At 38.5% G+C, this 17080-nt stretch overlaps 1 protein-coding gene across 3 annotated transcripts in view; it reads left to right on the forward strand.

The window, feature by feature from the left end:
* Positions 1-17080, forward strand: part of LIMS1 (LIM zinc finger domain containing 1) — a 118214-nt gene that overhangs the window by 60595 nt on the left and 40539 nt on the right. Inside the window, exon 1 of one of the 3 annotated variants that reach the window (XM_070751081.1) lies at positions 7616-7794. The exons of the other annotated variants lie outside the window; for them this stretch is intronic. Within the exon in view, the coding sequence (XP_070607182.1) occupies positions 7688-7794 (107 nt within the window). The 5' untranslated portion in view covers positions 7616-7687. Of the gene's footprint in view, positions 1-7615; positions 7795-17080 lie in introns of those variants that run through there. 3 annotated transcript variants of the gene reach the window in all.

Genomic DNA, 17080 nt, shown 5'->3' on the forward strand with positions numbered 1-17080 from the left:
TGTTTTACATTGATATATTGCTGCTTTATATACACTTTACATTGCTTTTCCTGTTTACAAAGCATAGTGTCTTAATATAAACTTTCATTCTAAATCATGCATGGGGGAGTCACTTGAAAATATGATCCAGTGTGGGGAAAACATTGAGTTTCATTTCACTTTGGTAATACTGTTGTGCCCCGAATACGCCTCGCTTGAAAAGGCATTATGTTGTCATTATTGTTTAAAAAACAGAATGTGGTTTCACACCTTAGTAGCATATAGTAGCAGAGTCTGTCAGGAGTTGGGCAGCCTATAAATGTAACAAACAAACAAATAAATTAATAAATATCACCAGAGGTAGATTCCTCCTGGTTCGGACCAGTTTGCCCAAACCGGTAACGACCTGCTGGTGATATCACGATGATGTCACGGAAACTGTTCTGTGGGAGCTGCCATCTTTTAAAAAAAAAAATATTTTTATTTATTTTTTCTTCTGAGCATGTGCAGAAGCCAAGTTGCCGACACCGTGCATGCATTCGCCATTTTGTTTTCAGCTTCTTTTTATATATTTATTTTGGATTTTTCTGCACTGCACATGCATATGCAGAATGGCCACGTGTTGGGGGAAGGAAGCGAACCATAGAAACATAGAAGACTGACGGCAGAAAAAGACCTCATGGTCCATCTAGTCTGCCCTTATACTATTTCCTGTATTTTATCTTACAATGGATATATGTTTATCCCAGGCATGTTTAAATTCAGTTACTGTGGATTTACCAACCACGTCGGCTGGAAGTTTGTTCCAAGGATCTACTACTCTTTCAGTAAAATAATATTTTCTCATGTTGCCTTTGATCATTCCCCCAACTAACTTCAGATTGTGCCCCCTTGTTCTTGTGTTCACTTTCCTATTAAAAACACTTCCCTCCTGAACCTTATTTAACCCTTTAACATATTTACATGTTTTGATCATGTCCCCCCTTTCCCTTCTGTCCTCCAGACTATACAAATTGAGTTCATTAAGTCTTTCCTGATACGTTTTATGCTTAAGACCTTCCACCATTCTTGTAGCCCGTCTTTGGACCCGTTCAATTTTGTCAATATCAAACGGCGAAGTAAGTTAGAACCCACCCCTGCATATTGCCATACAATCTCTAATGCAGGGTAAAGCGTTTGTAATTAAATTAAGGCTCTTGTAGGAAAAGCTAATAAGATTCCATCTTACTTTTATTAATACCTAAATGCTTTGAATAATTATCAAGCAAATATTTCTTCCCATTGGAATCTTTAGTAAAATGTGATTTACACAGTCTGAAGAGGAACGACATGAATTCACTGAATTTCAGGAGACTGTAATTTCTGTAGGAGTCTTTCTAGTCAAGAATTGGTTAATCTTAAATTGTTTTGCTACCTTGGCTGGTTTCAGAGTTCTAGGGCTGGTTCTCTGTTTATTCTTGCCCATTGTACCAGGAACGTACATGCCACAGAGCAGAATTGTGGACTTGTCTGATAAGTAAAATATGGGAATAAAAGGAGATAAATCAAGGATATTATGCAAGAGACCAGAAAACAATTGTTACAAGCCAAATAAAACAAGCACTGAGCAGAACTTGCCAGTTGGGCTGTTCCACCCCTACCATCTTGGGGCAAAAAAATTAGGAACATATTTTATAACAGGAACTGCTGCAATGTGACCAGTTTCCTATCTTCTTCGAGTATATCTCCTTCTGTGAGCTTCTTTCTTTTTTCCATTAATTGCCATTGGCTAGGCCTAAAGGAGCGGCACAGGAGGTCTGTAAAAAAGGCTATAATGTCCAAGCTATCATTTCCACTGTGATGAAGGGTCAACTAAAATCATATTACCTGCATATTCATCTAAACAATGTCGTTTGGCGGGACCCAGGGGAAGAGCCTTCTCTGTTGTGGCCCCGACCCTTTGGAACCAACTCCCCGAGATATCAGAGTTGCCCCCACCCTCCTTGCCTTTCGTAAGCTCCTTAAAACCCACCTCTGTCGTCAGGCATGGGGGAATTGAGACTTTCCCTTCCCCTAGGCTTAGAAAATTTATGCATGGTATGTCTGTATGTATGATTGGTTTCTTAAATTGGGGTTTTTTAAATTAACTTAAATATTAGATTTGTTTACATTGTATTATTATTGCTGTTAGCTGCCCCGAGTCTACGGAGAGGGGCGGCATACAAATCTGATAAATAAACAAACAAACAAACATTTTACTTCAGTTATAACAGGCACCCAGGGCAGCTTATTTAAAATGAGTAAAGCACTTTCTTTATTTATTTTATTATTTTTCTTATTTTATTATTTTTTATAATACAGTGTAGTTATAGATACTTTTAAATATTCTCTGGCTTGATCAAATAACAAGGTTATCTTTTCTTTTTCTGTATACTGAAGACTTCTATCCCGAGCGGAGAGACAGTAGCTCCTATCCATGTTTTATGTTATGTTTGTAATGTTTGTCTTTGAAAAATCAATAAAAATATTTTTTTAAATAAAATCAGTAAAGCACAACAGTCCTTGCCTTTAGGCACAATCTAAGTGGGAGGACAGGAAAAAGGATAGAAGAAGGAAAGAGGCAAAATGCCAATTCTGGAATATTATACAGTAATACTAAACAACCAGAATGGAAATAGCCCAGGAATCGGAGGTAATGTTTCAGCAGAAATGAAATGATCTGATTTTTCCCATTTCCTCTGGTTGGTTGCATAAAAATTCTAAAAATTCTAAAGAACCTGGTGTTGAAAGTAACGAAGATAAACTTCCATGTAAGTAAGTCAGGGAGAGAACCAAAACTGCCTATGATAAAGGAAAAGGGAGTCATGGATTTGTGTCAATATAGAATATTTATCCTGAAAATGAAAATTTGTTAGAGAGGCAGTTTTGGATTAGTTAGATTTTGTTTTTTAAACCGGTCAGTTTTGGAGGAGATCAACCTTGACTTCACTTTAGAAGGCCAGATGCTGAAGATGAAACTCAAATACTTTGGCTACCTAATGAGAAGAAATTATTAGGAAGGGAATCGAAAATAAGTCGGCAAGTGTTGTATTGCCTCTTATAAATTGATGGTGAGACCTCACTTGGAGTACTGTGTACAGTTCTGGTCACCGCACCTCAAGAAGGATATAATGGAACTGGAAAAGGTGCAAAGAAGGGCAACAAGAATGATCAAGGAAATGGAGCACCTCCCTTATGAAACCAGGTTGCAACGCCTTGGTCTCTTCAGCCTTGAAAGATGGTGTTTAAGGCAGTGATAGACTACCAAAAATTTTACTACCACACTGTGGGCGTGGTTTATGCATTTGTTTCAACATCTTTCAGTGTGAACTGGGTGTTCTACCCCACTGCATTCTTCCCCGTCCTTGCAGTAGCCTACCCCTGATTATCTACTATATAAAGTGTATGTACACACATGCACGCTCAGCTCTTCTAAAATTATACACATTCAACCTCATTTACTGTGATAGGAAAAACATACCCAGAGCTCAGAAGGGGGGGGGGGGATCAAAATTTTGCTACTGGTACTGTGTACCTGACCGTACCCATAGGAGCCCACCACTGGTTTAAGGGGTGACTTGATCAAAGTGTATAAAATCATGCATGAGATAGAAAAGGTGGATAGAGAAAAATTCTTTTCTCTATCACACAATACTAGGACGAGGGGCACTCCCTAAAGCTCATAGGTAGGAAAGTGAGGACAAATCAATGGAAATATTTCTTCACCCAGAGGGTCGTTGGTTTATGGAATTCACTTCCAGAAGAGGTCATGATAGCTGTCAGTCTTGATAGCTTCAAGGCAGGATTAGACAGGTTCAGGGATGCCAAGTATATCGGTGGTTATTGAAACGTATGTCCATGTGCCGCCTCTATGTTGGTTGAGGCAGGCAGGATTCCCTTGGGTACCATTTGTTGGGGGTCAGGGGAAAGGGAGGGTCTTGCCTTCTCCTTCTGCTCAAGATCCCCATGTAAAATTGGTGGGCCACTGTGTGACACAGAATGCTGGACTCAATGGGCTTTGGCCTGATTCAGCATGGCTCTTCTTAGGTTCTTAAATGACTCACTGGAGAAGAAGCTAATAATGTTGGGAATGATTGAGAGCAAACGAAGAATGGGATGACAGAGAATGAGGTGGCTGGATGGAGTCATTGAAGCAGTAGGTGTGAGCTAAAATGGACTCCAGAGGATGTAGAGAACAGGAAGGTATGTATGCTTTTTAAATAATGGGGTTTTTAGGCTTTTAATGTTAAATTGTTATTTAGACTTTTAATATTAGATTTCTTATTGTATATTGTTTTATCACTGTTGTGAGCCGCCCCGAATCTTCGGAGAGGGGCGGCATACAAATCTAATAAATAATAATATAATAATAAATAATAATAAGGCCTGGAGGAATTGTGTCCATGTAGTTGTGATGGGTCGGACACGACAGCTAAAAACAATATGTTTGATGGATACAATTAGAAACGTGCTGATCTCACACTTGGCAACCAGCCATTCAAAAAAATTAGGATCTGAACTATGTGATTTGGCTTTAATACTGTTACTGAAATCAAAATGTTTTGCTCAGTTTTACTCTCATATACTTTATTTTGGATTTATTACCTACAGACTCTCAAGGAATATAACCGGCTCTTTTAAAATTATAACATTATAAGTTATGGAAGAGTATGAGCCAAGTATTGTCTGTTTCTGAAGTAAGGGTGCTGCTATATGATATTTCTCATGAGTTCTGTACATAGTAACCCATTGAGCCAGTTTTTAAAAAAATCAAACTTGAAATAAAAAGGTGTAACTGATACAAGAAAGGCAAAGTACAGTTGTACCTCTACTTAAGAACTTAATTTGTTCCATGACCAGGTTCTTCAAGTAGAAATGTTCTTAAGTAGAAGCAATTTTTCCCATAGGAATCAATGTAAAAGCAAGTAATGCATGCAAACCCATTAGGAAAGAAATAAAAGCTTGGAATTTGGGTGGGAGGAAGAGGAGGAAGAAGAGGAGGAAGACAGTCGCTGCTGAAGGAAGAAGGTGAGATGAGGGGAACCCAAAAAAATCCAAAACTTTAAGGCACACAATAAAAAGGAGGGACTCTGAGGCAGCAAGGAGGAGCACGCGCCTCCCATACATCCGGCACAAGGCTGCCTCCCATACACTGCGCCAGAGAGAGAAACCCTGGTGGGCAAGAGGGGGGAACCTCCTGCTCCTTTGACTGAAAGGCTGCTGCTGCTGCTACCTGCTTCCTCTTCCTTCCCATGCTGGAGGGCTCCCCTCTTCCTCTCGCTCATTCGCTTTGTAGCCGGCTCCTTTCCTTCACTATGGTGACCCATCGGTTTGGCTGAAGCAGAGTTGATCTGGCCAGGGAGAAGTGTCCCCTTTTGACTTTCCATGCCCAGATGCTCCGGGGGGCAACCTCGCGCCGAGTGTATGGGAGGCAGCGCGAGGGAGTCACCACAGTGAAGTGGTTTATTCCCTCTCCAAGCGCCCAGAGAAAGGAAAATGCTCCATTCGCTTCTGGGCTGCCAAAGCCTCCTTAAGCACCACCGAAAGGTTTCTCTGGCATCCCAGAAAAGCCCAAGATGGCCGGCATTAAAGGAGAAATGGCAGGAAACTGGCTGGGCCTTTGTGCCACTCTCAAATTTGCTGGGAAATTTTTCCGGGCTCAGGTTCTTAAGTAGAAAATGGTTCTTAAGTAGAGGCAAAAAAATGTTGAACACCCAGTTCTTATCTTGAAACATTCTTAAGTAGAGGCGTTCTTAAGTAGAGGTATCTTACAGTATCTTTTGTGGCTATGTCATTATGGAACATAACCACTAGATGTCACTACACTTACTTATATGTGGGTAAATTCAGTGTTTAGTTTTATGTGATTTTTTTTTTACTCTCCTGGGAACAGAAAAATGATAAAATCTAACCTTTGTGATTTCAGAGTCATTCATGGTTAGTCAACATGTGGATATTTGTTCCTATAAAACATATGAATGGATTTTCTCAAGGAGTTTTCTTTATTTTGTTTAATGATTTATAAAAAAGAATAAGGTATTTTTACTTAGGATAAATCTGCCCATGGCCATTAAAATCTAGCTAAAAGTTACATGTTCATCAGGAGTTCACTTTGGAAATACCAATTGTGCAAAAAAAAAAAGTGGGGGTGAATCATAGCCTTTATTGTTGTCTTTGAGGACTTCTAAAGCCAACTGGACACTTAATGAAACTAGACGCAGGATTAAACAGATATTTGATTTGTCCCACCAGAGCTCCTCTTATGCTCTTATATCACTAAATAGTTCCACAAAATATCTTGAGTGATCTGTAAGAATCCTTTGAGCAAAACCCTAAATTTTAGAAATAATAATAATAATAATAATAATAATAATAATAATAATAATAATATTACAGTGGTACCCCTACTTACAAACTTAATCCGTGCTGTGGCCAGTTTCTTAAGTAGAAAAGTTTATAAGAAAAAGCAATTTTCCCCATAAGAATCAATGTAAAAGCAAATAATGTGTGCGATTGGGGAAACCACAGGGAAGGTGGAGGCCCTGTTTCCTCCTAGGAGATTCCTAGAGAGGCCCCACAGAGGCTTCTCCCCGATTTTTCCATTTACAGTTTCGGACGCTTGAGTTTGTAAGTGGAAAATGGTTCTTGAGAAGAGGCAAAAAAAATCTTGAACACCCGGTTCTTATCTAGAAAAGTTTGTCAGTAGAGGCGTTTGTAGGTAGAGGTACCACTGTAATAATAATAATAACAACATCCCTTTCCATCCTGAGGACAATCCATTATTTTATAAATGGGTGTTGGAAATAATTTTGCTTCTGCATTTTGATAGTGATTCAGCGTCGCTTTTAAATTTTGGACTCAGTTTTTGTGAATTTTTATCTTATTGAAAATTAGAAGAGCTAGTTTGTTTCAGTTAAATGACTTGGAAATCTCTTATCAATTTCTTTGGCAGGAAACCCTTCTATTTCCTTCTAGTTTCTATATTCTCCTGTGGTCAGCTTTTGATGCTGCTAAGCAGAACCGGAATATTGACAAAGTTGTCCTCTACCCACCTCCTAATTTGGCTTCCTTTTTTGTTGTTATTTTGCATTTTGAAGGAATGTTGAGGAAGAAATGAAAGAAAGTTTTCATCGAAGCATTCCCTTTGCTTCTATTTTAGCTGATCAGATTAATTCATTCCAGGCTTAATTACACTGTGCTTCAATTTTGATGGATCAGATCAATACATGTTAGACTTGAAGCTTCCCTAGATCAATAAAGCATGCTTGTGTTTCTTTTTCTTGCAATTCCAGGTAGAGAGGCAGTTTAGTTGGCTGAGATTTTTGCCTGATTGTGAGAGGCAGAGATAGATTTTGCGGCTGCTAGCTTAGCTGGTTTGCAGCAGCCTTTTAGCACAGTTAATGGCCTGATTTGCATTTGTTCTAGGTTCCAAACAGTTGCCCTCAACTTACACTCCGAGCATCCCTTAGATATGAGAGCTGCTGTTTAAAGGAAACGCAGTGCTCTTCTGGAGGGTGTGTACCTATGAGAAACAGGAAGCAGGTCAGCAACTGCCTGTTTAAAGTGAGTTCTAATGCTGGTGTGTGCAGGTGTGTAGACTCACTGCTCCACGTACTTTTCCCAAGCATCCTGGCAGCTGGGCTGCCATTCAGCAGAAACTTTTCTGGGGGCGAGAACAGGGCAGAGCGGGATGACTACGTTGCAGCTGAAAGAATTATCTCATTCAGGTCTATACAGGAGAAGACGGGATCGGCCAGATAGCCTGGGTCTCCAGGAGTTACCTGAGCAGAAGCTAAGGTGAGTGGTAGGCAAAAGGCATTAATGGTTAACAAGAGCTCAGCACATGCTTTATTTCTGCAATCGTTTTCTGCAAAAAAATAATCACTTACCCGCCGGTGGATTGTAAGAACGTTAGTCGCAAGATCTGCATGATCGGAAATAGTCACGAAGCAGATAATTTTAGGTGGAGTAAAAGGAAAGAGCTTTTGGAAGCAGCTCTCATTAAGTTTGTTCATTAACCTAAATGCTACGCAAGTATTAGCAAGTGACAGCACAAAGTGGCCACAAACTTTATTATTTCAATTTCTAGGCTACCCTTCTCCAGAGACTAAGGGATTACAGTTTATTTTTCTTCACAATGTTTTAGTGTTTTTGGGCAATATTTTAAAAAACAATTCTTAGTCAGCAAAACACCGTTGCAGTAAAAGGAAGGCTTTCTTTGGGGAGCTGAATGGGATTAATCTATTATTTAAGAGGGGGTTTCTTTTTTTAAAAGGATGTGTTACTTGTTAGATCTTGCTCTTCCCTTTTTTTCTTTTTGGATTGGATATTTTTATTGAAATGCTTCTGACAAAAGAATGCAGTAAAACCACTTACACCGGGGAAGATAACAGAAAAAGTAATATTTGTGATACGGGCTGGAGTCCAAAAATTGACTACCTTTTTTTTGATGCAATATGATTTTTTTTTCTTCCACTAATAAATACATTCTTTTAAAAATATAAGTCAGTGAAAAATACTGTTACTTTTTCAATTGAATTCAGTGTTTTGGATCATAACAATTAAAACAAAAAAGTGGGAAGGGATAAAGTAAATGAGTAAATGTTACCCAAGGCGTGAATTGAAAGCAAAGGATGTCCATAGAACTATAGTTTGCTCAATTCTTTAATGACAATAATAAAACTGCGAAATTATTTGTGCTTTGTAATAAAACAAAACAGCCTGTAAAAATAAAAGACATCCATTAAAAAAAAAACCTGCTCAGTTCAGAAAGAAGCTCAGAGAATAGCTGATTTGCTGGTAGCCACAACCACCATGTTTTTCTACCCGTCCCTAGAAATGAGGGGTTTTTTTGTAGCCAAACAAGCACCATCTATTACTTGTGAGATATGTCACAAGATTTGGGGGAATCCCAATGCAGCTTGATATACAAATATTCCTCATTTACTAACCATTCGTTCAGCAACCATTATGACCTTGCTGTAAAAGGAGATTTACGGTGATCCTTGAAGTTGCGGCCTTCATAGCATCCCTGCAGTTATGTGATCCCGATTTAGTTGCTTGGCAACCAATTATGTATTGACAGACCATTGACTTCACTCTCTCTCTCTCTCAGCTTGCTCTCCTTCACAAGGTTCTTGTATAGATATAATGAAGAGAGATGTCCCAGAATTTAATTATAATGGGGCTACCTTTGAAAAGTGTTCGGGAACTTCAGATCGTGCAGAATGCAGCTGCGAGAGCAATCATGGGCTTCCCCAAATATGCCCATGTTACACCAACACTCCGCAGTCTGCATTGGTTGCCGATCAGTTTCCGAAGGTCACAATTCAAAGTGTTGGTTATGACCTATAAAGCCCTTCATGGCACTGGACCAGATTATCTCAGGGACCCTCTTCTGCTGCATGAATCCCTTCTCCGGGTCCCGTCAACTAAACAATGTCGTTTGGCGGGACCCAGGGGAAGAGCCTTCTCTGTGGCGGCCCCGGCCCTTTGGAACCAACTCCCCCCAGAGATTAGAATTGCCCCCACCCTCCTCGCCTTTCGTAAACTTCTTAAAACCCACCTCTGCCGTCAGGCATGGGGAAACTGAGATATCCTTTCCCCCTAGGCCTTTACAATTTACACATTGTATGTCTGTATGTATGTTTGGTTTTTATAATAAGGGTTTTTTTTTAGTTATTTTAGTATTGGATTGTTACATGTTGTTTTTATCATTGTTGTTAGCCGCCCTAAGTCTACGGAGAGGGGCGGCATACAAATTCAGTAAGTAGGTGTTGTGATGCCAGACTTCAACAGTAAGTAAGTAAGTAAGTAAGTAAGTAAGTAAGTAAGTAAGTAAGTAAGTAAGTGTGTAGACCAGTGATTCCCAACCATTTTTTCCCTGTGCCGCACCTAAGCATCTCTAAAATCCTGATGCCTCCCCTGCCCCCCCCCCCGACATATAATTCTTATTATTCAAAAAGAGAACTCCTACTCATGCAAAGGAAGCCTAAAAGGCCATTCACTTGTAAAATGACTCTGGTGGTTACAGACATGACAACTTGGTTTAAACAAGGTTCCAATTGCCCCTTTTAAAGATCAGATTGTCCTCCCTTCCATGGAGCATAGGCCCCACACTGAGAGGTGAAGACTAATGATAGGCCACCCAGGAGCCTTGAAACATTTGAGATTCAGTTCTTCTTGAGATTCAACTAGATTGGTCAGTTGCAAAGAATTGTGGGAAATGGCATTGCTGGTTTAGTGCGTTGCTTTAGACATATAAGAAAGGCCCAGATTCAAATTGTCACTCAGCATGATGTAAGATTTGTTATAACTCAGTTTTTTTCTTTATTTTATAGAGAAGAAGAAGAATGTTCATTTTGCCAACCCAAGCTCTTTAAAGAAATAGTGGGAGATATATAGCTTACACATATGGGAATTTAGATAAGCTTGCTTGTATTTTGTAATTAATATTAAATCCATTTTTAAATCCATTTTTCATTATGAATTGGTTTTTTATTGCGCTCTTCTTTGAGTTTGCTTTTAGAAATGAATGACTATAGAAATTGAATATATTACAAAGTTGGGTGTATTTCAAAAATTAGAATATGAATGATGTTGTAGTTTTTGGGGGGACATTGATGTGAACTCTCAGATCTAATCAGGTCAACAAGTATTTCACAAAATACTTGTAGTGCATCAGGAAGTATTCTGCCGTTGCATTGGTCATCTTTTCCTTTCAATTAGTAGGGAAAACATAAAGTTTATTCACAAAGCTTGTGATTCCTTTTAGCCACGATTTTCCCTTAAACCGATCAATCTGCCTTCTTGCATCTTAATTACAAAGTGATCCATTCATAAATAAACATGTGCAATTAACCATGTGCCACTCAGGAAACTTCTGTTATGACTGCATTACAAGAGGTTCATGCAAATTGGCATGCTAGCAGTTGGTGCAAAAGTGCATTATTTTGAGCTTTATGCCTGCACATTGACAAATTATTCTATGCTGAATACAGGCCACACTAGTGTTTTTTGTGGATGTATACAGTAAATTCAGTTTTGGCTCATTCGTCAGGAAAACCGCAGTTTGGGTGAGATTGTTTCTTGAAGAAAACTTTTACAAAGGCCTAACTATGATGTTGGGTTTATCTCTTAAAAAGGATGGATGGATGGATGGATGGATGGATGGATGGATGGATGGATGGATGGATGGATGTACGGATTCCACTGTATTTCTCTCCCCTCACTCCACTTTAAAAATGCCTTTCTGATGCAAATTTGAATGATTGCATTTGACACTCAGTGCAAGTTGCCACTAGCTTTGGAGTTAAAAGTTAGGACAATTTCAATGTAGCCTGTTATTAGGATATGAATTACAGTTGTGTCTTTAGGCCTTATCTGAGAGCAGGAAACCACTATTTTGAAAGGGGTGTGTATCTGTGTTTATTGTATGTGTCGACAGATATTCTAAGAGAGAAAATGAGAGTCTTACAAAAACACACGTTTTTGTTGTGGCCTTTTCCACTTCTATTTTAAAAACACTAACGGTGTGCCTGCTGTTTTCCTTGTAATACTGACATTCACTTTTTTAAAAAAATGTGGTTGCAAAGCCCGATTATATTTTTTTGTATTTCTAGTGCTCAAAGGCTTGAGTAAGTGGAGCATCACAGCCCTTCCTTCCATCCTCTCCCTGCTTGTCCTAATCTTTACCCTTAGCATGTTGCTTAATCATTCTTTAAACATGCCTTCAGAGTTACTCACTAGCCCCAGAGTACAAGAGGACAGCAACAAGGAGTCGGGTTCAGTAGAAGAAAATGCACTTTCTGATTTAACTGGCTGCCCTGTGAGCAACAGATCCTCCTATTATGTTGTGTTTGGTCTCTCGTGGTGGGAAAAGTGTGCAGGAGGTGACACATCCTCCTTTTAGATGGAAGAACAAGTATGTGGCAACAACATCTTGAGTGAAACTTACTTATCTGTCCAGTGTAGCACATTTTATGGCCTGTGCACTTTTAAGAAAAAGCCAAGGGTGATTGATAGATTGACCAAAAGATGTTTTTGAATGTGAAGTTAGGAAAAAAATGCATATAGAGTGGCCTGAGAGATTAAACTAAGCAAAAAGAGTTTTGTCCTGTTTTTAGTTTGTGGAAATTATCTTTCCTTTATCTCATATATTATATATATTTTCTTCCTTTCATATATCTTCTCCTCTATCTTTACATATTATCTTTATATATATTACTTCATGTCTATTCTCTTCCATAGGTATTGTGTATTGGACAAATGAATAGATAGGGAGGGAGGGAGGGAGAGAGAGAGAGAGAGAGAGAGAGAGATAGATAGATAGATAGAAGATAGGTAGGTAGGTAGGTAGATAGATAGATAGATAGATAGATAGATAGATAGATAGATAGATAGATAGATAAATTAGATTTCATTTTTAGATAAATGGAAATCTTTCTTTTACGATCAACTGATAGGGAGCACTGTAAGGGGTCGCATGGGGAAGGAAGTGGCAAAAGGGAGGAACCACAGGTCAAAGGAATATTGTTTGTATCAGGAATGAAATTCAGAATTTTTCCCTACCAGTTCTGTGGGCATGGCAGGGGAAGGATACAGCAAAATTCCCATTCCCTCTCCACTCCAAGGTAAGGTTACTGCAAAATCTCCTTTTCCTCCCCACTCCTGGTACCAGCCAGTGGTGGTATTTGCCAGTTCTCTGAACTACTCAAAATTTCCGCTACCGGTTCTCCAGAACCTGCTAAATTTCACCCCTGGTTTGTATCTTTTTTAGATGTACCCTGTTTCCCACCCAAATAAGACATCCCCTGATAATAAACCCAATCGGTCTTTTGAGTGCAAGCGCTTATTTCAGGAATAAAAAAGTTGTAAAGATAAGATGGCTGTTGATTTAAAGACTTCTTGATTTTTCACGACTTTGAAACCAAAGCAGAGCAGTGTGTGTGTGTGTGTGTGTTTCACTTCGTGGAAGAAGAAGGGCTGTGACGGTTCTTCACAGCTGTTAGCTAAGTACTTAAAGACTGATTAAGGGGATTGTACAGACTACCAGGTTGTTTTGGGACGAGTGCTCTTTGCAATACAAAAAGGGTGCTTTGTTTCTTTTGAATTTTTTGTGATAAAGAACATTGTTTTTGAACTTTCAAGCGTGTGTGTCTGAAATTTGTACCCTTGAATTTTCGGGAGACTCTTACCATAGAGCCAGGCAGAAGATTTAGATGCTGAAATAAGTTTTTATGCATTCTGTTAGATGAGAACTTAAACTAAGTTATTTGTACCTGGGTTATTAGATATTCGTATATGACTATTTATATAGACTTTGGTAGGATTACCATTTTTTTAAAATATATATTTCAATTTTTTTCTCATATATTGTTTGGGACAGATTCTGCCTACTAGAAACGAAACAACATTTCATTTCTAATCAAATCTCTCTTCCTTTTATGCTGCTACAGAATTGGCCTTGTCCTACATTTCCATATTAATCAAAAGCTGAAAATTGTAATTTCTGAACAGGTTCATGTTGGAAAAGGAAGTCTACAAAATACTGCATACTCAATGTGCTGGGATTTTACCAGTAAGAGCATGCGTTTTGAGTTTATGACCCCAAACAAATTAAAAACTAATATAATTAATGTAAAAACAGTGCAAAGTCCATATCCTATGTGAAGGTTTTAGTGCCTTCTGTAAACATCAGAGCTTCTGTTTGCAGGTCACATAGAACAGGACGCAGTGGTTTAAACCAGAGGTGGGGAAACATGGTCCCTTTATGACTTGTGGATTTCAACTCCCACAATTCCTGAGCCAGCCATAGATACAATACAGTGCAGCAAAGATACAATAAGTAATAGAGAAGTAAACAAAGGCACAAATATATTCTGAAAATGTTCCAGTTAGCCTAGATCAGTGGGACCCTTTGTTGATGGGGTGTGTGTGTTCAAACGACTGTTTCACAGGGGTTGCCTAAGACCATGGGAAAAAACAAATTTTCCATGGTATTATGAATTAAAGCTTCTATTCTGGTGCCTTGGAACATATTTTTACAATCTGACCAATCAGGTGTTTACAGTGGGGGCATCCCTCTGATCTTCCTGCCAATCAGCTTAAAGCTCTATCGGGAGAATTGGCACCAGGCTTATGGTTGGGGATCACCACAACATGAGGAACTGTATTAAGGGGTCGCAGCATTAGAAAGGTTAAGAACCACTGGCCCTAGATCTAACTCCTAAATATTGTTATTTTAAGTTTGATAAATATTGCTATACGTGTGTGTGTGTATAGAGAGAGACACCGAGACAGAGAGATTGTGTATACTTCAGTGTTGTGTACACATCCTGTGTCCTTGAAAAAAGTTTGTTTAATAAATCCACTCGCTCAACATTCCTTAAACAACTACTGAAACTTCTTATCGGATATCTGCTAAAAATAAATCAACCTAGCCTAGTCTGTTTATATTGCGACCTAGTAAACAGTGAGTTTACCCAGCATGCTGAAATGGAAGACTTGTCCTTCCAAGAGTTTAAAAATGGAGCAAATGATTGCTTTTACAACATGCCATATCACTGGTATAAGTTACCTACTGCAGCAAAAGCATGGTAACTGTTCTCATCGTTATTTTGAGCATCATTTGAAGCAAAGTAGAGTCAGTTTGGTGTAGTGGCTAAGGCAAAAACAGGCGAGAAAAAAGGACACCCTGAGTTTAAGACTTATTTTAGCCATTAAAGTCACCTCAATCTGTCTCACAAGGTTATTGTTACAGGGAAAATAGGAGGAGAACATAAGAAGAGCCATGCTGATTCGAGCCAAAGCCCATTGAGTCCAGCATTCTATGTCACACAGTGACCCACCAATTGTCCGTGGGGATCTTGAGCAGAAAGAGAAGGCAAAACCCTCCCTTTCCCTTGACCCCCAACAAATGGTACCCAAGGGAATCCTGCCTGGCTCAACCAACATAGTCCTCCCTTTCTTACCTATGATCTTTAGGGAATGCTCCCTTGTTCTAGTATTGTGTGATATAGAAAAGAATTTTTCTCTATCCGCCTTTTCTATGCCATGCATGATTTTATACACTTCGATCAAGTCACCTCTTAAACGCCATCTTTCAAGGCTGAAGAGACCAAGGGGTTACAACCTAGCTTTATAAGGGAGGTGTTCCATTTCCTTGATCATTCTTGTTGCCCTTTTTTGCACCTTTTCCAGTTCTTTTATATCCTTCTTGACGAGGAAGCAATGTTAGATAATGCCTTGTCCTAGTTACAAAAATAATAAAGGCAAGATAGAAATCCATACATAAAATGCTTATGGTCATGTGACTGGACTACTGCATTAGAATATGGTTCCATTTAAAATCTTCCATGAATAACAAGATCTTAATGCAAAATTTCCAAGATCTCATTTCTTAGCACTGTTTATGGGGATTATTTAAAATTATATTCATTTAAAACTCCCCGGCATATTGTAGAATAAACTAAGTTGGAATCTCTTTCTTTGCTTCTTTGGAAGACGGGGAGATTCTCTAGAGAAAACCTCAGAGTTCTATTTAATTATGATCTATTTACAAAATCATAATTGGCTAATATAATTGCATAAATACCATAGATTATATATCATGCATCAGTTGTGTTGCAACAAGCCTGACACAAATTACAGTACGTAGTTCACATGGTGACATTGTGACCTATTACTTTGAATACTTGTGCATGATATATGACAGTTTTCTCAAAGTAATGCATAGTATGTCCTCAGAATATAAGTGATGGAGGCAAACACAATGAACCTGCAGACTTCTTTGTGGTCGTGGTTATTTGGAATGTTTCCCCTTTTAGCTCACTTTTGTATGCACAAAGAAAAAATAATTATGTTTTCAGCCCAGTCTTAAACATTGTACTCATTCTCATGGATTGATTTTTCTGATAAGCAGATATAGAAAGAAGTTAAACGATATGATTTTATCCATATCCACTCAGATATAAATCTGCTATACACAATGCGACTTACTTTTTTAGTAAGTATATTGTTATAAGTGGAGCTTTCTTTCCATTAAGTGGATATATAGTTGCATTCTCAAGAGAGTAAATCAAACTGGGGCATTGTTGAAAGCCTATTTAAACTGCAGAGTTTGTTCATCGGAATTTACTGAATCTAATGCAACTGGTCCTCATTATTTGCAGATTCTGTACTTGCAAATTCAACTACTCACCAATATTTCTTTGTATTAAAAAAATCCATACTTGCAGGTTTTTTGCAATCATTCACGGACACGCAGGGTGATAAAAACTTTGAATTCCCAGCTAATATTTCAGTATTCGCTAATTCAGTGTTCACCACATCTTTATTGCACATAGCTAAAGCAAATGTAATGGGAATTGACTGTGCACCTAAACTAGATATCATTAATTGGATCCCAACTGAGATACAATCAAACAGTTTTACAGGGATCCATTGGCAAACAGTGCAGTTCTTAAGTGAGTTGCACCTATTTTTTTTTGCCACAGCTGCTAAGTAAATCACTACAATTCTTCAAGTTTTGTAGCATATTAAAGTTGGACCCATTTTGGTGGCACGTTCTACATGCATCCGGTAGATTTGCCTGTCTTTAATGTGCTACTAGTTTATTTGGCAAAACTCTTCCTCTGTGAAAAATATAGCTGTCAGGCAGTCTGTGATGTTGTAATTACATTTCAAATCCATAATTGTTACATGCCTTGTTGAAATATTGTTTTACATTGAATTAATTGATTATTCCGACAGTAGACTTGTGATTTTACAAATAGTTTTGATAGACTTGAAATGGGGTAAGGTTGGCATAGCTCCTCTAGCATTATCTTCATGCTGCTTATAATATTAATATTTAATTTTCATGAAATATATGTACAGGGACATTGTAATGTGTGTGTGTGTGTGTATTCAGTGGTACCTCTAGTTACGAACTTAATTCATTCCGTGACCAGGTTCTTAAGTAGAAGAATTTGTAAGAAGAAGCAATTTTTCCCATAGGAATCAATATAAAAGCAAATAATGTGTGCGATTGGGGAAACCACAGGGAGAGTGGAGGCCCTGTTTCCTCCCAGGAGATTCCTAG

Source organism: Erythrolamprus reginae, chromosome 4, assembly GCF_031021105.1.
Source record: "Erythrolamprus reginae isolate rEryReg1 chromosome 4, rEryReg1.hap1, whole genome shotgun sequence".
In the NCBI taxonomy this organism is placed as follows: domain Eukaryota; kingdom Metazoa; phylum Chordata; class Lepidosauria; order Squamata; family Dipsadidae; genus Erythrolamprus; species Erythrolamprus reginae.